This window comes from Pleurodeles waltl, chromosome 7, assembly GCF_031143425.1.
Source record: "Pleurodeles waltl isolate 20211129_DDA chromosome 7, aPleWal1.hap1.20221129, whole genome shotgun sequence".
In the NCBI taxonomy this organism is placed as follows: domain Eukaryota; kingdom Metazoa; phylum Chordata; class Amphibia; order Caudata; family Salamandridae; genus Pleurodeles; species Pleurodeles waltl.
The window spans coordinates 355650946-355673487 of NC_090446.1; the positions used below are offsets into that span (position 1 = coordinate 355650946).

At 46.1% G+C, this 22542-nt stretch overlaps 1 protein-coding gene across 1 annotated transcript in view; it reads right to left on the bottom strand.

The window, feature by feature from the left end:
- The window catches only part of LOC138247253 (ubiquitin carboxyl-terminal hydrolase CYLD-like), a 357524-nt gene that overhangs the window by 129336 nt on the left and 205646 nt on the right, over nucleotides 1-22542 (bottom strand). Inside the window, exon 4 of the mRNA XM_069201980.1 lies at nucleotides 2008-2115. Coding sequence (XP_069058081.1) covers nucleotides 2008-2115 — 108 coding nt within the window. The remainder of the gene's footprint in view (nucleotides 1-2007; nucleotides 2116-22542) is intronic.

The following is a 22542-nucleotide window of genomic DNA, read 5'->3' on the forward strand; positions in this document are numbered from 1 at the left end:
AGAAAGAAAAATAAACACCAAGTTCTGTAGAAGAGAGATCCTGACCTTTGCCCTCTATCTTTGAATGCACAGCAAATGTGATAAGATAAGAACAAGACTTGAAAGCCTGTTTACAAAAGCGAGTTTTCGGAAGAATATAGTAAAGAGGGACAAACTGAAGCTGGACAGCCTGTAGAGGTCTGTTTCTGAATGTCCCCAAGACATCTTTAGTAAATCAGGCAGTTGCACTATCTGGTAGGATACAACCTAAAAAAGTAGTCAGTTTGGTGTCTAGCCCTTAGAGTCAGCACTGCTACCAGCTGCATTTTTGATTTCATATAATGGTGGCCACAAAAATTAGTTATTTGCAAACTTGTTGGGCTTATTTGAACTTGGCAGACCTTGAGGATGAGTGACCATTTGGTGGGATGCCAACTTTGTGGTTATAAATTCTACTAAAACTGCCTGTTTATTGTACTGTTGCCTGCAGTTCGCTTCAGAGGGTAGCCTTTTTTATTTCCATCTTTTTATAGACTTGAAATTAGGCACTGTGCAATTCTAACAGAATTTTGATTTGTTTTAATTTTTGTCACCCCTGTCTGTTAGCTATAGTTGTCAATGTGTAAAGCATGCAGAGAACAAGTATGTAATATTGTTTCTGGTGAAATTCAGTCCTAGTTGGTATGCCTAAATTAGGATGTCATGTTTTCAGATTTTCTTGTTTACAGAAGAAGTCTTTTAAAATTAGTGCCACTGTCTAAATCAATATGCAACACACACGCTTATAATTAACATTGCCTTCACTTCTTTTGAGAGGCAGACATATGTGAGGTTTGTGTCTGATCTACCATTCTTTCATTTTTTTAGCTACACAATAACATATGTATATATTCACGCCTGAGATAGTAGTAGGAAGAAGGTTTAAATGTGTCCCTTAATATAAATCTAGCTCCAGTTTTCTAATGTGACAAGGATGTTCAATTTTGGTATTGTAGGAAGATTATCTTTGTTGCAGGGATGCGACTGTAAAAAACGAGGGGCCATATTTATACTTTTTGACGCAAAACTGCGCTAACGCAGTTGTGCGTAAAAAAAATTAGCGCCGGCTAACGCCATTCTGAAGCGCCATGCGGGCGCCGTATATAATCAATGACGTTAGCCGGCGTTAGCCGCTGGCGCTGCCTGGTGTGCGTGTAAAAAAACGACGTACACCAGGCAGCACCGGCGTAGGGGGATATGGGGCTTGGGCGTCAAGAAATGGGGCAAGTCAGGTTGAGGCAATTTTTTCGCCTCAACCCGATTTGCGCCATTTTTTTCGACTCCCAACCCCCATAGAAATGACTCCTGTCTTAGCAAAGACAGGAGTCATGCCCCCTTGCCCAATGGCCATGCCCAGGGGACTTATGTCCCCTGGGCATGGTCATTGGGCATAGTGGCATGTAGGGGGGCACAAATCAGGCCCCCCTATGCCACAAAAAAAAATGAAAAAAAACACTTACCTGAACTTACCTTAATGTCCCTGGGATGGGTCCCTCCAGCCTTGGGTGTCCTCCTGGGGTGGGCAAGGGTGACAGGGGGTGTCCCTGGGGGCATGGGAGGGCACCTCTGGGCTCCTTCAGAGCCCACAGGTCCCTTAACGCCTGCCTTTTGCAGGCGCTAAAAAACGGCGCAAAAGCGGCCGTACGTCATTTTTTTTGACCCGCCCACTCCCGGGCGTGAATTTTGCCCGGGAGTATAAATCCGACGCACATGCCTCGGAGTCGATTTTTTAGACGGGAACGCCTACCTTGCATATAATTAACGCAAAGTAGGTGTCCACGCTAAAAAATGACGCTAACTCCATGGACTTTGGCGCTAGACGCGTCTAACGCCAAAGTATAAATATGGAGTTAGTTTTGTGTCGAAATTGCGTCAAAAAAACGACGCAATTCCGGCGCAAACGGAGTATAAATATGCCCCGAGGTCTCTTCCCCTCCCTGGTGAATAAATATTATAATGTTCAGGTAAAGCAAGAAATGCCCCACTCACTTCCTGAGTGGGTTGACAATATCCTGTCTGAGGATTTGCTGCACTCGCTCGTCATAGACTTCCGGGGCGTGCAGGATGTAGTCCAGGGCAGAGGAGAAGCTGAAGAGGCTGAAATGAGACAAGAACAGTGGATAATTAGGGTCTGGTGCTGTCAGATGAGTAATTGTTTCGCATAGAGGTAGCTTTATAAGATAAAATAACTTGCTTAAGGTATGCAATAATGATAGGTAAAGCTATAGGCTATTGCATTGCTTATACAATATATATTCTTACATCTGCAGCTCTAGTATGATCTGAAGCCGAAGAAAAGGGAGGAAAAAAATCACTTAAAAAGGGAAGGGCATACAAATGAAGGGAATGTCTAGACAAGAGCAACTGAGCACAATGAAAGTTGTATAATGTGCAATTCATTGTTTTGAATTATCTGTATTTTTTGGAACTTGCATCTAATTGTTTTCAGAAAATATTAATAAAGAGTTAAAAGTGAAGGCATACTGCCAAAAATCCGAAAGTCTGTCACCAGTGACTATGATGCTGGATCTCATATACTCCTAACATGAATGGATGAGGCTGAGCTTGCAGCATTTGCAGTGGCACTGCTCCACTGAACCCTCATTACACATGAAATTTATCATTTAAAGAGCAGCCCGGGGTGGGGGGTGAGGGAGGGAGAAGCATGTTCTTCCTTGTACTATGGTCCAAGACAGTGTCTTAGCTACTGGCCTGAAACCTTTGACTAGACTTCCTGTCTTACTGTCACATAAAACAAAACATAAAGTCACAATGGGCCAAAAAGGAATAGGATCTAATCCATAACCTTTTTTTATTTTTTTTATTTTTTTTATTTTACGAGATAAAGAAATACAACAAACAAACTTGCCAGTTATCATCATTAGTGCGTTACATATAGTATGCTATTAGGTGTCATACAGAAAGGAACATATTACAATAGTCATTATGTCCATATCAATAGAGATTACAAGCCCCTAGATTGGACACTGGGGCTCAGAGGGTCACAACATTCTGCCTTAGTGTGTAGAGAGGGCAGCCGCGGAATAAAACAGGGGTAGCGATCAGGGTCATGCTAGTGTTACAGGCATTTCCTCCATGCTGTGAGAGGAGAGGAGTGCAATGTATCCCTACCGCCACCTCCCTCCCAGGGATCATTCTCTTAGGGTATCCCCTCCTGATTCCCTGCTCTGATGCTCCCGAGCCCAGCTCACGAACGGATCCCAGATGTCACGGGGCCTGGATGCAGCCGGCATTAACTCCCAGAATGTGGTTAGCTGCGTGTGCCCGTAAGTTACATCCACCAGCCAATCCCTCACCGCGGGCACCCTTTGCCTACCCCAGTGGATCGCCACCCGTCCCTTAGCAAACAGTAAAAGTAATGCATGCAACCTGCGAACTGCTGGCGGAGTGTCCCTGACATATCCCAGTAACCCAAGCAGAGGGGAAGGGACGTCCGAGCGGCCCACTATCTGGTTTACCAATACAAAAACCAATACAAAAACCTGAGACCAATAACCCTTCAACCTCGTTCAGGACCACGCTATATGTAGAAAAGAGGCTGAGGCCGACCCACATCGCCAACATTCATCCGTCTCCCTAAGCCCCATTCTTTTCAGGCTGATGGGGGTTCTGTAGAACCTATGCAGGTATTTAAAATGTATTAAACGCAGCTTGTAGTTTGGCAAAAGCTCAGTAAGCTGCCCGCAGCAGAACTCCCACTGTTTGTCAGAAATCTCAGGCTGGAGCTCCTCGTTCCAATACAGCATAGATTTAGGCGCCACCCCCGGTGACATGTTTTGCATTTGGCGATAAATACGAGTTACTAGCTTACGGGGAGAAGGGGAGCCCACCACCGCCTCCAAAGCTGTAAAGACTGGTGGCGCGTCAGGGAACCCCCTGAATAGTGTCCGGCACGCCACACGTAGTTTATGGTACAGAAATAATTCGGAGAAAGGCGCCGTACCCCCCTCCTCTGGCACCGGGGGAGGCATAAACTTGCCATTGGGAAAAAGGTCCGCAAAGGTGAGGAGATTCATCCTGTCAATCAGGTGACCAGCTATCCCATCAGCCACACAAGGCAGCATCGGGTTATGCAACAGAGGGAGCGATGGAGCATACAATAGTGGGACCCCGGCCCTCCTACGCAACTCCTCCCATACCCACTGCAGCATCCTAGCCGTATCAACATCTGCTCTAGGACGCCTCGCCTTAGCGCATATCGCCGCTCCAAGTGGAAGGGGCGCCACCACATCTCGTTCCACTGCCACGTGAGGCTGAAAAGGGACAGGGTGGGTCAAAAAATGCAAGAACTGAGCCTGAGCACAGAGGGCATACAGTTTTATATCTGGGGCACCTAAACCTCCCTGTCGCAGTGGTAGTGCCAGCGTGTCCCACGCTACCCTAGCCTGTCCACCCGCCCACACCAGCTCCACCAGGCATGACCGGAGAGTGGTAAAGAAGTGTGCTGTAAGCGGTATAAGTATGTTGACAAATAGATAAAGGAATTTGGATAGCACTATCATTTTTGTCAACGCGATCCACCCTGTCAGCGACAGGGGCAGGGAAGCCCATAATTTCACTTTCTCGCTCAGCCACATCATGGCCCTGCCAAAGTTAAAGCCCCAGATTTCCTGAAGGTCCCGGCTGATCCAAATCCCCAGATATTTGACTTTTTCCGCCTCCCAGCGCAGGGGGTATTCAGAGCACACCTCCGCGGTGCCGTCCGTGAGGGGAAATATTACCGATTTAGACCAGTTGATGGAAATGCCCGCAAAGCCCTCAAAACGGACAAATTCCTGCAGGATGGGATCCAAGTTGTCCGCAGGATTGGTAAGATAAAGGGTCACATTGTCCGCGTATAGTGATATTAGGAGGTTTCTGGAGCTGAATCCTATACCTCTTGCAGTATGATGTTGCCTAATCCTCGCTGCCAGCGGCTCCATAGCTATAGCAAATAGCAGCGGGGAGAGAGGACAACCCTGCCTAGTACCACGCAAGACGGGGAACGGATCAGACACCAGACCATTCACCTGCACTCTGGCTGTAGGTAAAGTGTAGAGCAGGCAAATTTTCCTAAGCAGCAGCGTGCTGAAACCATCCTTTTTAATATATGGAATAAATATGGCCATTCAATTGTATCAAAGGCCTTAGTGGCATCCAAAAACACCACGGCAGCTCTAACCTCGGGGTGTAGGTAGTGTAGTGCAGCGAAGATCGTTCGCAGGTTGTGGGAGGTCGCCCGTCCTGGTATAAAACCGGATTGGTCAGGGAGTGCGACCATCGACAACATTGGTTGCACCCGGTTCGCGAGCAGTTTGGCCAGGATTTTCACATCTACATTAATCAGAGATAAGGGCCGGTATGAGTTTAGATCGTCAGCAGGTTTATCCGGCTTCAGCAGCGTGATAATCAGCGCTTCGCGCATAGTGGCAGGCAACACCCCTCTCTCCAGGGCCTCCTCGTACACTGCTAGCAACCGGGGCGACAGCTCATCTACGTATGCCTTATAGAAAGCTGTTGTCAGACCATCAGGACCCGGCGCCTTGTCAGGCGGCAGGCTCCTGATAACTTGTGCCACATCTCCGGCGTCTATCAGGAGGTCCATATATTCTCTGTGGTTGTTATTGAGCCATACCAATGCAATGGAATCTAGGTAGGATGCAAGCCCCTCCGGGCATTCATCTTGGGTATTGGTATATAAACGGGAATAAAACTTGGAGAATGCTCCTACAATGTTCTCCTTGTCGTGAAGCAGTTCGCCATCAGGTGTGCGCAGTTCATGGATATACGTCGCGGGGCGCGGCGGTCTAATCATATTTGCCAGAACCTTCCCTGGTCTCCCTCCCTCGCCGTAGCGCCTCGCCTCCGCATATCTCCCCAGAAACCTGACCTCCCGCAACGCCTCCTCTTCATACTCCAATAATTTGGTTTTCAGCAGCCCCGCCACCTCTGATTCTCCAGCCTCTAAGAAAGTGCGTTCGAGTCGATTTATATCGGCTTCCAGCGCTACCAGAGTACCCCGTATCGCCTTCAATACACCCGCCTGCCGGGCTATACACTGGCCTCTAATGACGACCTTAAAGGCCTCCCACAGAGTCGCCTCTGTGTTCACCGATCCCTCATTACGCTCAAAATAATCAGTAATATCAGTCCGTATCTCCTCTTTGAATGCAACATCCAGTAGTGCCTGGGGTGGGAGTCGCCACGAGAACGCCGGGAAAGGACCACCAGGAAGTAGTAACCTCAGCATACAGGGCGCGTGGTCGGACAGCGTGCGGGGCATATGCTCTACCTGTGCCGTCCACAATGCAACATCCCGCGACACCAGCCAGAAGTCTAGACGGGACCACACGCCGCTATAGGTCGATATACAGGTGCCTTCCCTCAGGTCTTCATGCCTACCTCGCCATACATCAACCAGCGCACCATCCCGCACTATTTCCCGCAGCGCGGAACCTGCCAGAGGATTCAATGTGCGAGCTAACCCCTTCCTGTCTAATTTGTCATCAAGTACTGCATTGAAATCACCTCCCCATGTAATTGTATCGCATCCAGTGGCTTTCACCTGCCCCCAGAGTTTATGGAAGAAACCCGGAGAGTCAGCGTTAGGCCCATACACAGCCACGAATACTACCGAAACACCGCATACAGTGCCCTGTACCCAAACATATCTCCCCTCTGGGTCGCATTGAACAGTGCCCTCCCGCCAGTCCAACCCCTGTCGTATTAGTATCGCCACCCCCCGGGCATAGTTGGAATAGATAGCTGAATAAACATTCCCCCATCTGGTATGACGCAGTCTTTGGGCAGGGGTGGTGTTCAAATGAGTTTCCTGCAATAGGCATACATCCACACAATGCCGCACCAAATATGCATGTACCAACCTAGCCTTCCTGTAATCGTTGAGCCCCCTAACATTCCAGGTGAGACAGTTCAAGGTTTTATCAACTTTTGGCATTTCCCACACACATTTTGTAAAGTGCAGTAAGATATGTTAACAATGACAAGTCTGTACACTCAGGACACCACACAGATAGCATACAATAGATGTTGGCAGTAAGCAATAAAATAACAACCCCAACCAACCGCCCCCCACCCACTCCAACCCCCCAACCGGGTCGTAGATTAACCATCCCCATACTATCCCCAAAATGACATTTTAGTAAACAAGGGAACATTCCCGAGGGGGTGTGGCGATGCCAGCTACTTCCCCGTGTGAAACGGGGTGGCCGGAAGATCTGCAGGGGATCCTTGCCGCTCAAAACCTAATAATTTAGATCTATCAAGAATAGCAGATGACAGAGATTGAACATCAGGTATCACAAGTGCACCACTCTCTCCAGCGGATAGAAGTCACATTCAAATAGGAGCCATTCCCACAGGATATAGTAGATTGGATCCACGTTTAATCATTGTCACAGAGCCTGCTATCCATTGTCTCCGCAGCAACCTTGGAACGTTGTGCGGGTTTGCGTCCCACATGTTTGGCGAACTTCATCGCCTCCTTGGCATGAGTGAATATGTGGGCAGACCCCTCGAAGGATACCTTTAATTTAGCCGGGTAGAGGAGGGAGTACGGGACCTGCGCCTGCAGAAGAAGTCGTTTTGCAGGCAAAAACTCACGGCGGGCAGCCTGGACAGCAGGGGTGAAGTCAGGGTAAAAGGAGATGTTATTGCCCTTGTGCGTGATGGATCCTCTCTCCCTTGCCAGTTTGAGGATCAAATCACGGTCTTGGTAGTTCAGGATTCTCGCAATTATGGGCCTGGGCGGTGCTCCAACAGGGGGCCTCTGGCCCAGTGACCTGTGCGCTCTCTCCACCGCAAACACCGCCGAGAGGCTAGGGTCAAACAATTTGTGTAGGAGTTCAGTGATATATGTTTCCATTTGAGTTATGGCAGTGGTCTCCGGGATCCCCGTGATGCGTAGATTATTGCGCCGGGACCGCGCTTCCAGGTCCTCATTCTTCGCATGGATTATTCCCAATAATTTGTCCATATGCAGGAGCTGGTCCCTCGTTTCCACTTGAAACTCATGACACTCAGATTGACGAGCCTCGAGCGTGTCCAACCTCGTCTCTTGTGTGGCCACCTGTGTTTTCACAGAGTCTAACTGACTGGTTAGATTGTCCAGTTTAGTATCAATATTACGGAGGCTGGAGCGCATCTCAAGCATCAACGTGCGCAGATCTTCACCATGATCGTCAGCGGCCAGGTCGCGCCCCTCTGCCGCCTGGGGCCCCTGCTCCAACTCTACCTGACGCGTGGAGCGTTTATGATCAAAGTTCAGCTTTGGCTGCTTAGCATCATGTTTCCCCATGGCAGAGAGAGATCCACCGGGTCCTGCCTCGAGCTACCAACAAAGGCCCACAGCCACCTCCGCTCCCGAATAGCCACAGCAGGGTACCCCTACCTCTTCCACGGCACTCTCGCTGACTGGTTCCGAACCAACAAGCCGCGCTATCGCCACCAGCACCTCCACTGGGTACCCTCAGATTGACTCTTCGCATTAGATCAAAACCGCAGCCAGGGTGTAAGCAAATGTCCACAATATCATTCACAAGCGCAGGGCGACGGGGGGAAGGGCCCTCCGGTCACCCCCTGCATTCACGAGACAACCGAACAGGCTGTAGCAGCGCCTGTCCCTACTATCCATATTCCGCCTCCTGCCTAGCGATGCTTGCTCACAGGCCTCCAGTCGCCTCACCTCCGCACCATCGGAGCACGCCACCTGCAGCGCCCTGGCAGACCAGGCACTTCCACCTCCTCCGGAGCTCCAGTTTTCCTCAACAGGGCGCTCCCGGCATCCGCGAGAACCCACGCCGGTGCTCGGCCGCTCCCCAGTCCAAGCACCACCTCACCCCAGCATCGGTGCCCCGGCCCCAAGATGGCGGCCACCGCCTCCAAAATACGCCACTCAGACACCCGCCGCAGGTACATCGACGATGTCCAGTGGGTCACCTCCGTCCGTAGGAGCACAGCCCATATGTCCCGCACACAGCCTCAACAGGGGTCCCCACGTCCTACCGGCATCGTCCGCATCGGCAAGTATCACTTCGGACCCAGAGCCGCCACCCGGCTACACGGCTCCACGAGCTCCACTCTCAGGCAGTCTAGGGGCCGCCTCAACACCCTGGCACCGACCGGATCCCCCGAGTAGCTCCAACAATGTCGGGACCCTTCCGCTTTCCGTCGCTGCTCCAGCTCAGGCCCCGCCGCCAGCACTCGTCCCGGGCTCGAGTCACGGCACATCCACCAGCGAGCCCCGGCAGGCGCCTCCGTCAGACCCGCCCCCATGCCGCGCGGTCCTCCAGCTCCTCACAGGCAATGGAATATGTGAGTCTCTTGCCTCCGCCTGAGTCGCACCGCCATCTGCACGTTTTCTCCAGGTTTTGGCAGCTTAGTTTCGCCCCGATGTGGAGGATAATTGTAGGATTTCGATCCGGCCGGCGGAGCTCACTCAGAGAGCGGCCATCTCGCTGCTCAGCAGGCCACGCCCCCCATCTAATCCATAACTTTAAATAGTGGTTGCAACTCTGGGTTAACATCCGATACAGCCAGATGAAAACGCTTTATTAAGTTATAATGTGTGAAGCAAACATCTTTATCACTGTATCCAGAGGGCACCATAAGTGTAGGTGTTCAGAGCCCAAAGAATACTTTGAATGCACGCTTTCAGTCGGTGATATGTGCTTGGAACTTCTCTCGTCTGTGTGTCCTGTTATCATGGTGCTGCTTTGGAGTTACTTTCTATTTTTGGTCCCAAACCAGTGACCAAATTCAATTTTTTGTCTTCTCTGCCAGCTGGGTCTCGTCCTGGTACCTGCTTCTCACGTTCTTGAGCTAGCTGGGGTTTCCTATACCATATTATAATCCTGTTTTTGAGTAGGCAGGAATGAACTCACGGTTTTACCACGCCCCGCTTTTACTGGGCATAGTAAACACCTCTTATTCTGAGTTGGACCTCGGAAAAAGAGGGATTGCATGCAAAAATAGCTGCAACAGCACTTATTTCCGTATGTGTTGAAGTTTTCCCTTAATGCTTTTAGATAGGTCAGACCTGCAAAACTTAACCAGGAGAAAAGTGTGGGGTGTGGCATTTACTGCACATCGCCTCTACTAACTACATACTACTTCTGTAAGATACCTGGGCTCAAACTAATCCTTACAAAGTAATGTTGCCTTCAAGCTGGATAATTAAGTTACTCCCTTTTTACAATTTACCTCCAAGCACATATAAAGAATACGTGGGATTTCTCCAGGGGAGAGAAAAGGGGTTTCAATGCAAGTAATTATCAAAAAGATCATGGTTAGTCAGTGCATTATATGTTTGAATATCTCTTTCCTTGATTAGCAAAATTGGAGGCGTTAATACTAGGAAGCAAAAGGAAAACCTGAAGCTCGCTGCACATTACGGGCTCTAAATAAGACCCACATCATAATTATACTTTTCACACTGAAAGGTGCTTAAGTACAAATATTATCCACTAACATTAACAATGTTAACCTCAATGGGGAAAGACCATTGGATAAATGTGGACTCTTCCAAGTCTCAGATTTTCTATTTTGAGCTATGGTCCTCATTTATACTTTTTGGCGCTAAATTGCGCTAATGCAGTTTGGCGTCAAAAAGTATACCGCCTGCTAGCGCCATTCCAAGACACCGGGTGGGCGTCTTATTTATGGAATGGCTCAATCCAGTGCAAAGGGTGAGCTACCGTCATGGAGAATTACGTTACCCGGGTGGGGGTGGCGGTATGGAAGTAGTGGGTTTATCGTTAAAAAATTAAGTTAGGATGGTTAGAGTAAAAAAAGATGACCCTAACCAGCCTAGCGTCATTTATTGACTCTAAACCTACCATACCACATGACTCCTTTCTTATAAAAGACAGGAGTCATGCCCATCACCCCAATAGCCAGCACAGGGGACAAGGGTCCCCTGGGCATGGCCATTGCACCCAGTGCTATGTATGGGGGCCCATTTCAGGGCCTCCAAGGCACTTTTATGAAAATACAGAAATAATTACCTCTACTTACCTATACTTACCTGGGATGGGGTCCCCATCCTCCGCTGTCCCTCTGGTATAGGTGGGGGTTGTCCCTGGGGTCTGGGGAGGGCACCTGTGTGCTTATTCCATGGTATTCCACCATGGAAATATGCCCACATGTCCCCTAATGCCGGCCCTGACCCAGGCGTTAAATAATGGCGCTAAGCAAGCTTAGCACCATTATTTAGGCCCACCTCCCTCCCGTGCACTATTTTTGCACAGGAGGATAAATAAGGCGCTAGGGCCTTAGAGTCATTTTTTGCCAAGGAACGCCTACCTTGCATCTCATTGATGCAAGTTAGTTTTCCGCAGGCAAAAAATGACTTTAGCTCCAATATTTTCTCAATAGTCATGTCTGGCTCCAAAATATAAATATGAAGTTAAGTTTGAGCTGAATTAACGTTAAAAAAAAGTACGCTAATTCAGCGCAAACAGAGTATAAATATGCCCCTGTGTTTTTTTTACTGTTCAGCCAAGGAGGTAAAGGTGCCCCCAGAAGTTAGAATAAATCAAATGGCTATGATATGTCTACACTTTGACCTAGTTCCTCACCCAAGGAACAAGGCTGAACCCCTCAGTAGGTTCGAGCGCAGGCAGTAGAGAATCCACAAACCAGGCCCGCAATGAACACCCACCCAAAAGCATACTGCTTAAAAAGAACAGTGTTCCAACTAAAGTGCAAAATATTCATTGTCAGGGAATAAGGCCTATTTCCAAAAATAAAGTGTCTGAATGTCTCTAGGTTTATTGGGAGTTTGGAGGTAACCTTGAGGTCTATAACAATGGTTCATTGTGAGTACGGTATGCACTGGGCTACTTAAGATGCTATAGGAAGTTTGGTGCAATAAAAGGATTTGTGCAATATCTATGGAAAGCTGCCTTCGGGTTTGGTAAATGTAATACTTCCCTATGACTCAGTGCAATATTTACCAAAGCCACACTTCGGGCCTGTACTAGGAGAGGTAACATTGAGTGCAACAATGGGACTCGTAAAGTTAACCTTGATGGTCTAAGTATGACATCTCTGAGGTTTATCCCTAGCTTATGCAGGGTACTCTCAAAAGGCTGACCCTCTGGCATGCAATGCTAAGGAGGGCAGCCTACAAGGAGGAAAAACGTTTTTTTCAAGAGATCAAAGAGAATGTATGAATGAAATGTGGAAATCAGGTTGATTTGTTTGTGTTATGTTTTTTTGTGAGGGCGGGGGGGAGGGGGAGATTCATTTATATATTTTTGATATAAAGATTTTAATTAATTGAACAGTCAATAAAATTCAAATTCAAGTTCAAAATTCCAGATAATGGGACTTCTGCGGATGCTGGGGGTGGGGCTGTAGCCGACCAAAATGTTGGCTGGCTAGGGCCACAATGGAGCCCTGCTGACTTTTAGTTAAGGTAAGGTGGTTTTGCAGCTTTACTGGCATTTGTATGCATGCAATACAAGTGCGATGTTTTTAGTGTGATGTACAGGGCCACCACCAGTGGCAATCATGATTCTCTATGCTTTTCAAAAAACACTAAAATCTGCATGTGGTATCTTTTGAATGTGCATGTGTACTTGTATTGTGTACGTAACTTTATTTTTGTTGTCATTTACCAGGCTACAAAAAACACATTAATCTATTTGAGTTTTTCTCTAGTGATTACATTTTACACCACGATTTCTATCATTATTATGAGAATTGATATCACACTGTATGATTCAATCCTACTGTTTAGATTAGGGCATTGATTTGGTTCTGACAAATGGCACAAACCATATGGGGCCACTAAGGACAAGAAGCATGTCGACTCAGTAGGACTCAGTGAATAATTAGGTTAAGGGAGTCCGATCTTGTTGTTTTTAACCTTACCATGGAATCATCTCCAAATTAAGAATCATATTCATACGATAATTTTAATTCACTTTATGTGTTGGCCCAGTCTACATATACCTACATTATGGATCAAAAAAGAAATAGAATGTATTAACTAGCTACACTGTCAATTGAACTTTGCATAAAGATCTCCACAATGAGCTCCGCATGAATGCCTGTTGACTGTTAAACCCACCCACTCGACAAGGACTAAGGCCCAATGATGAAGCATGCCACTTTGCCGGGTGAGAGTCCCTGTACCCTAACAAGAGAATTCTCCTGTATAGGTACTGCTCCCTGTGTAGCCAAAACCTGTTTGTAAATAGCAAGCAGGTATAGTTCCAGAACGTCATACTTTTGGTATATGCTTCAGGCTTTGAGACGATATATGAGGGACTAATAAACCTCCCATCCCCTCCATTTTCATGATGGAACTGTCTTTTTGTTCAAGCACTCTCTGCATCCTTGATAGGACACAATTTACTTCAAACCTGGTCTAATAGTCACAGAATACATGTGTAACATGTTACCCACAAAGTACAGGGTACACAAACCTCTGAGGGACTGCATGATTTATACAAGCTAAGGCAAGAAAATTACCTCCCTACCATGGGGTACAGTTAAAAAGGTTTATGCCCAGGTACGAGAAATAGCTCACAGCAGTAGAGTGCGAGGGATGAGTAGAAGCACGTACACAACTTGCTGTGTGATATGTCTCAAATTTTTATGACCTGGATAGTCCTCAATCTGTTTTTTCTCTGTGGTAACATGTTGATGTTCATTGACTATGTGGGGCTTCTTTAGAACATACTGCTATGTCAAAAACTGAGCCAAGAGGTTCCAGAGGCCTTATGAGGGCTGAATAGAAAGGAGCTTTGCTTGTATTGTGAGGCAGCATGTTCTAAATTACTACTTTCAGACACATGTTGAGCTCTCGCACTGCCTGAACCACCCTTGTGTCTTCGTGCATGCAGCCCCTCAGAAGTTGGCTTTGCGAGCTCTTCTGAGTGCTGAATGGCGGGATAGCGGAATGCAGTGCTAGTTGAAAGATGTTGAATTTGGGCTTAATCTTTGTTTACCATATGAAAGCCATGATTCTCAGAAAAGTGATGTGGGCAAAGCCTTATAACCAGCCGTCTCCATGATGGCGCCAGCCGTCTCCATGATGGTGCTTTGCCTATAGGAATTTAACCGCTTGTGCGGGTCACGACCAGTGGCCGACACCAGGGAGGCATGCTGACGTTACAATGTTGATTTCCCCATCGGAGCAGGAAGCAGCCTTGTGGCCGCTTCCTGCTCCCATGGGGAAAACGGCCTTCCCCACGTTCGGGAAGGCCTCGTAAGAAAGGGGAGACTCTCCCCTTTCTTACGAGGCCTTCCTGAAAGTGTTTCCTGGCCCCCAGCTGTGCAGCGATCGGGGGCCAGGAAACACTTTCAGGTTTCCTGGCCAGGAAGGCCTCGTAAGCAAGGGGAGAGTCTCCCCTTTCTTACGAGGCCTTCTGAAACACCACTAGATGCCAGGGATTTCACTTGGGGGGGGGTCAGCCCCCTCGGAAAACGGGCCGCCCCCCTGGGGGCATTTAAAAAAAAAAAAAGCTAGGTGCCCCCTGAGGGGTGGGGGTGGGGGTGGGGCGCAATTTTAAACAAAAAGAAAATAAATGAACAGGGGGTAGCCCGTGGGGGCAATATTTTTTTTTAGTTGTTGTAGGGTTTCCCTGGGGGCCATTTTGGCCCCCAAGGAAACCATACAACAACGAAAAAAAAAATATATATATATATATATGTAGATATATCTATCTACATGGATATATCTATAGATAGATCTATAGATATATGTATATATATATATATATATATATAGATGTATCTATAGATATATCTATGTAGATATATATATATATATATATATATATATATATATATATATATATATATATTTACATATATATATATATATATATATATATATATATATATATATATCACTTTTGTCAATACGTGTGTGGTTTCCCTGGGAGCTGCGATCGGCCCCCAGGAAAACTAGACCCACATATAAAAGTGAGATATATATATATATATATATATATATATATATATATATATATATATATATAGATTTGCCACCAGTTGTCTTCCAGTTGCAGCTTGCGTCTTCAAAGCAATGCACATACTTCAACTGACGCTTTTCAACTGTAGCTTTTAGGCAGCAATAAAAAAGTCAAGTAAGTATTGTGATTATGTTTCTGCTACAAAGGGGTCAGACTTGTCTAGTGGCAGTTTTAGTGCCATAAAGAAGCGCAGAAAGTTTATATGCCTACTGCAAAGAGCAAATCTGTATTTTATGTAAATAGCTGAGTACCTTAGTAAAGTCAGCCATTACCTGCGCTATAATACATGGAGGGCGGCTATGGAGAGATGAAGGGCACTTTTGCTGGGTGGTACTGAGGGAATCCGAGGAGGAGGGAGTGGGAGCACCAATAATGATTGTTGGACTGGGCACAGGAGGTGCTAAAAGACTGTGACGAATGGTATGTGACAAGGTGATTTTTGAGTGTCTTGAAAGAACGCGCTGATTGAGGGAAAAGCGCAGGTAAGGTGGCCTCTACTGTTGCACGTATCTTACACACACCATCGATTTTGTGACTGTCTACGTAGGCTAGTGTTTTAGAGCAACAGTTTAGCCAATAGCAGAGATGGCATCTTGATGGATGACTGCTGCCGTCACTCGGGTTATAGAGGACAGCTCTGACATAGGAATCAGAGATTGAGACATCAGATACTGAGACAGCATCTGAGGGATAGGATAATGCCGCAGACTCTGGGAGTGATTTTTCAGTCGGAGGAGTCCCATTCGATAACTACTCTTCCAGTACATTATGAGGGAGGTGATGAGGACAGTCCTGCTGTCCCTTCGCAAGCAGTCTGTGCAACTGGGTAATAGTGGGTTAGCCCAACCCAGAGAGCAGGTGAATGCGGCGGCAAGCAGAGAGAGAGAGAGTGCTCTCTTGGGAGCTCCCCAATTTAGTTCAGCTCCAAATTCCACCGCCCAAATCGTATTGTGAAGACATCAAAATTATCTATCGCAAAACAAACTGGTTTTGTAAGGCAGGCACCTGTGTTTTTGGTCCTGGGTTCGGCGGCCATATAGAGAAACTCACTAAACCCAAACATTTCTGGAAACTAGACATTCGGGGTAGTCCACAGAGGTGTGACTTGTGTGGATTACCCAAAGTTGTCTTGCCCAGAATACCCTGCAAATTTGAAATGTTGAATAAAAACTCTATTTTTCTCGCATTTCTGTCACACAAACTACAGGAATATGCTGGGATCCACAAAATTCCTACCACCCAATGATTCCTCACCTGTCCTGATAAAAACACTACCCCACTTGAGTGCCTACACCTAGTGCCTGCATCAGGAATGGATCACCCCAGGGTCAAAAGCTGCCTCATGTAAGGACCAACATTGACCGTTGTGTGATCTATTCCTGTCGCGGGCACCAGGCCTACCCACACAAGTGAGGTACCATTTTTATCTGGAGACTTGGGGGAATGCTGGGTGGAAGGAAATTTGTGGCTCCTCTCAGATTCCAGAACTTTCGGTCACCGAAATGAGAGGAAAAAGTGTTTTTCATGTCCACATTTTGATGTTTGCAAAGGATTCTGGGTAACAGAACCTGGTCAGAGCCCCACAAGTCACCCCATCTTGGATTCCCCTGGGTTTCTAGTTTTCAAAAATGCGCTGGTTTGCAAGGTTTCCCCAGGTGCCGGCTGAGCTAGAGGCCAAAATCCACAGGTAGGCACTGTTTTCTGTCAAAAAATGGGATGTGTCCATGTTGTGTTTTGGGGCATTTCCTGTCGCGGGCGCTAGGCCTACCCACACAAGTGAGGTATAATTTTTATCGGGAGACTTGGGGGAACGCTGGGTGGAAGGAAATTTGTGGCTCCTCTCAGATTCCAGAACTTTCTGTCACCTAAATGTGAGGAAAACATGTTATTTTAGCCACATTTTGAGGTTTGCAAAGGATTCTGGGTAACAGAACCTGGTCAGAGCCCCACAAGTCAGCCCATCTTGGATTCCCCTAGGTCTCTAGTTTAAAAAAATGCACAGGTTTGGTAGGTTTCCCTAGGTGCCGGCTGAGCTAGTGGCCAAAATCTACAGGTAGGCACTTTGCAAAAAACAGCTCTGTTTTCTGTCAAAAAATGGGATGTGTCCATGTTGTGTTTTTGGGCATTTCCTGTCGCGCCGGTAGGCCTACCCACACAAGTGAGGTATCATTTTTATCGGGAGACTTGAGGGAACGCTGGGTGGAAGGAAATTTGTAGCTCCTCTCAGATTCCAGAACTTTCTGTCACCGAAATGTGAGGAAAACGTGTTATTTTAGCCATATTTTGAGGTTTGCAAAGGATTCTGGGTAACAGAACCTGGTCAGAGCCCCACAAGTCACCCCATCGTGGATTCCCCGAGGTCTCTAGTTTTCAAAAATGTGCAGGTTTGGTAGGTTTCCCTAGGTGCTGGCTGAGCTAGAGGCCAAAATCTACAGATAGGCACTTTGCAAAAAACAGCTCTATTTTCTGTCAAAAAATGGGATGTGTCCATGTTGTGTTTTGGGGCATTTCCTGTCGCGGGCGCTACGCCTACCCACACAAGTGAGGTATCCTTTTTATCAGGAGACTTGGGGGAACACTGGTTGAAAGGAAATTTGTGGCTCCTCTCAGATTCCAGAACTTTCTGTCACCGAAATGTGAGGAAAACATGTTATTGTAGCCACATTTTTAGGTTTGCAAAAGATTCTGGGTAACAGAACCTGGTCAGAGCCCCACAAGTCACCCCATCTTGGATTCCCCTAGGTCTCTAGTTTTCAAAAATGCACAGGTTTGGTAGGTTTCCCTAGGTGCCGGCTGAGCTAGAGGCCAAAATCTACAGGTAGGCACTTTGCAAAAAACAGCTCTATTTTCTGTCAAAAAATGGGATGTGTCCATGTTGTGTTTTGGGGCATTTCCTGTTGCGGGCGCTAGGCCTACCCACACAAGTGAGGTATCATTTTTATCGGGAGACTTGGGGGAACGCTGGGTGGAAGGAAATTTGTGGCTCCTCTCTGATTCCAGAACTTTCTGTTACCGAAATGTGAGGAAAACATGTTATTTTAGCCACATTTTTAGGTTTGCAAAGGATTCTGGGTAACAGAACCTGGTCAGAGCCCCACAAGTCACCCCATCTTGGATTCCCCTAGGTCTCTAGTTTTCAAAAATGCACAGGGTTGGTAGGTTTCCCTAGGTGCCGGCTGAGCTAGAGGCCAAAATCTACAGGTGGGCACTTTGCAAAAAACAGCTCTGTTTTCTGTCAAAAAATGGGATGTGTCCATGTTGTGTTTTGGGGCATTTCCTGTCGCGGGCGCTAGGCCTACCCACACAAGTGAGGTATCATTTTTATCGGGAGACTTGGGGGAACATAGAATAGCAAAACAAGTGTTATTGCCCCTTATCTTTCTCTACATTTTTTCCTTCCAAATATGAGAGAGTGTGTAAAAAATACATCTATTTGAGAAATGCCCTGCAATTCACATATTAGTATGGGCACCCCGGAATTCAGAGATGTGCAAATAACCACTGCTCCTCAAAAACTTATCTTGAGCCCATTTTGGAAATGCAAAGGTTTTCTTGATACCTATTTTTCACTCTTCATATTTCTGCAAATTAATTGCTGTATACCCAGTATAGAATGAAAACCATCTGCAGGGTGCAGCTCATTTATTGGCTCTGGGTACCTAGGGTTCTTGATGAACCTACAAGCCCTTTATATCCCCAGAACCAGAAGAGTCCAGCAGACATAACGGTATATTGCTTTAAAAAATCTGACATTGCAGGAAAAAGTTACAGAGTAAAACATAAAGAAAAATGGCTGTTGTTTTCAGCTCAATTTCAATATTTGTTTATTTCAGCTGTTATTTTCTGTAGGAAAACCTTGTAGGATCTACACAAATTACCCCTTGCTGAATTCAGAATTTTGTCTAGGTTTCAGAAATGTGTAGCTTTCTGGGATCCAGCATTGGTTTCACACCCATTCCTGTCACTAACTGGAAGGAGGCTGAAAGCACCAAAAATATTAAAAATGGGGTATGTCCCAGTAAAATGCCAACTTTGTGTTGAAAAATGTGGTTTTCTGATTCAAGTCTGCCCGTTCCTGAAAGGTGGGAAGATGGTGATTTTAGCACCAGGAACCCTTTGTTGATGCCATTTTGAGGGAAAAAAACACAAGCCTTCTTCGGCAGCCCTTTTTCCAATTTTTTTTGGAAAAAACGAATTTTTCACTGTATTTTGGCTAATTTCTTGGTCTCCTCCAGGGGAAACCACAAACTCTGTGTACCATTAGAATCCCTAGGATGTTGGAAAAAAGGATGCAAATTTGGCGTGGATAGCTTATGTGGACAAAAAGTTATGAAGGCCTAAGCGCGAACTACCCCAAATAGCCAAAAAAGGGCTCAGCACTGGGGGGGGGGGGAACGACCCAGCAGCTAAGGGGTTAATAGAGGTTCCCAATTTAAAATGCAGCAGATTTTTCTCCTATGATGTCAGTGTCTGTTAGTACCATATATAGGGAAGCATTTCCAAAAGTAGTTTGCATCACAACACATGAGTTCCCTTATATTTCTTCACATGCAACGTCCCTTTGCTACGTCTCTACACTTTGCTCCCTGTAGTTAGATCTTTCTTCTGGATTCTTCTAGAAATTATTGCTTAGCTGTTTTCTTCTTTGTGATGCCAGCAGGAGTTTGGTGCTTCGCTAGTCTCTTCGGTACCAATTCTGACCTTCAATCAAGACCTACAATATTGTCAAAGACGTTGTTTACCCCTTGTGTTTTGTTAACCCCCAGACCTTAACACATAGAGAGCAAATGCCAGAGCAGTATTCCACGCGGTAGCTGCAAACAAAGAATCAGTAGGACAGTACCGGATGAGAGGATGCTGCACCGACGTTGAAATGCATTACGAACTTATTTTCGTGGTAGATAGGTCTGGTTCTCAGCTGCGCGGTATAGGTAATTATAGTTCTAATCAATATATCCCTCTTCGAGTGATGATTTACTATATACACTTGCGTGTTCAATCCTCTCCTATTTCGGATTATTCGCGTGTGCCGGTGTGAGTAGCCGGTACCCTCGCCCTTTAATTACAGGCTTTTACCACAATAATATGAGTGCTTGCCTCCGAAACAGTGATTACAATGAAACCGATAAAAGGTCAAATGCTATGGCATCGCCATAGTAGAGAGAAATATTCATTTCAGATTGCAAGTTAGAATCACTTTAAAAAGGTTCACACTTAGATAACTCCTTGCACTGAAAAACACTCGTGCTCTTGTCCTAGTTAAATACCTTAGTGCACAGCATCTATGTACTAAACAGGCACCATCTAATGCACCATATATGTTAATCTGAAGAGAGTGACAAATATTTAAGTTTTACATCCGACACTAACAGGTGTTAACTACAGACCCCCCGCCCAGAAACGATGGGCCAGTGCTGCAGAGTAAATTACCTGCATAAGTAGGGCAGGTCATTTACATCCATTATTGCAGTGGCGTAACAAAACTTTAGTGGGGAGTCCTGCAAAGTCCCTGGAGGAAGCCCCTTCTCCCCTGGACCCAGTCAGGGGCCTGCCGACCGTGCACTGTGTACTGTGTTGAGCGGACCCCCTGGAGCTTGCCCCCCCCCACACTGCGGGGGCTGCGGGGACCTTTGTTACACCACTGCATTATTGCCCTGCAGGTAAGAGCAGTAAGGCCATTAATACCTTGCAGAAAAAGCATTTGCCATGCAATAGGCCTCGCATTTTCTTGAGTTGGAGCTATCGGCATTGTAAATTCTTAACTGGACTTCTTTGCCACATAGACTGGTCAACCCTGCCTCATAATTTCGTGTTTTCTTGCCATATAATTATAGTGGCCCTGCATATAACTAAAGCACTTTCATTTACCTTCTTCGTCTATCTGCAGCAAAAAATTAAAATGTTGCCATCTAGCATCCTAATTTAAATATTTAAATCTATGTTTAAGCAATAGATGCAGACAAAAAAGTCAAACAATGTGAAAAAAAGTAAATCACGGTCAAGAAGCTATAAAACAGACTTAAACATGGCAGTATGGTATAAAGAAGTAGGTGGTTTTCTATAAATATATACACAAATGCGTGTGTATGAAATACACACACTCAAATCAAAATAATTCATATACGCACACAGGTGAATATGCGGTCACTTAAAGTATACTGACAATGATGGTTTAAACAGATGTACAGCCACACTTCCTCTAAATGCATTAGTTGCTTATGTAAAAATATACTTAATCCATTTACGCAGAAGTTACAGTAAGTGTTACAACGCCTGCTGGAATTACCTCCTGAAAATGGTGCAATGGACTTCCACAGGAATAACACAAAGCATTAGTTGACAAATGAGACAGTGAAGACAGTGGGGTAACACAAGGAGATCTGAGCAGATTTACTGAAACTAAACAAACACTACTTAGCTCACAGGCAAGCCTCTGCACCTGCTATTGGGCTACAAATATTGGAAACATTGGAGTCTATAAAAATTGGAGTCTCCAAAAAAACAAGCCCTTGAGGAGAGATGAGAAGATGACTGCACTACCTTGAGTTGTGTAAAGGTCAGAACAGAAATTGGATAATAAGACTGGAAAATAATTTTCTTTTTATATTAACAGAATGAAAAGTCTTGCAAGTGTTTGTGCCTCCCATTTCAACAAAGCTCTAATGAAGCTTACTATAGCAGAGCAGCCTGAGAAGATTTATGGCCCTAATAAAGGAGATAAGCAATGCCTTCTGTGCTATATTGGGAGAGGCCCTGGAGAGACTCCAGATGCTAGACTTTGCAAGTTTCACCCAAAAAATGGAGGGGTAGGGAGGTATTGTGGTCCAGTGTATATCCTCCCAAGTGATACGTCAAAAATATAAGATACACTGTTCCAAATGTGCAGGAGAGAGAGAGGATACTGTAGTGGGGGACCTAAATTTTAGGAGCAAGACACCTCACACATCCCAGGGGATGTCATGCTTCATCATCGGAGCTGCTCCTCGTCAGACCGGCACTGCAATGTCTGACGGGCACCACCCCAAATGGGGGGGCTCTTTGCCGGAGATCTTTTGAAATAATGAAGCCGTGACCCCAAAAGTGAAACAAGTACAGAAGGAGATCAAGAGTAGTGATTAAAATTGGCTCTCAAAATCAGCACCGGGTAACTAATTTATTGGACCCAATAAGAAGAAAAAGGCCAAGGTTAAAAATAGTCATCCGAGTGAAACAGAAATAATGATCAGTCACTCTGTATCAGAAGAATCAAAGCAAGGGTGGGGGACTTCCAAACCATCCCTATCATGGGTCAACATGTTTCGCATCCTGGTGGTCCATACGGATCCAGTGATGCTTTGTCAGGACCAAAAAACGACTATGAGTATCTCCTAGATATAAAGGGGGTTTGGAAAACTATTCACCAGAAATTCAAAAAGAAAAAAAGTATCCAGTCACTTACATTAATATGAAAATTGTTCCTAACCGTCGCCCTAAAAATAAAGGTACACAGGTTATTCAAAAAACCGGACAGTGCGTA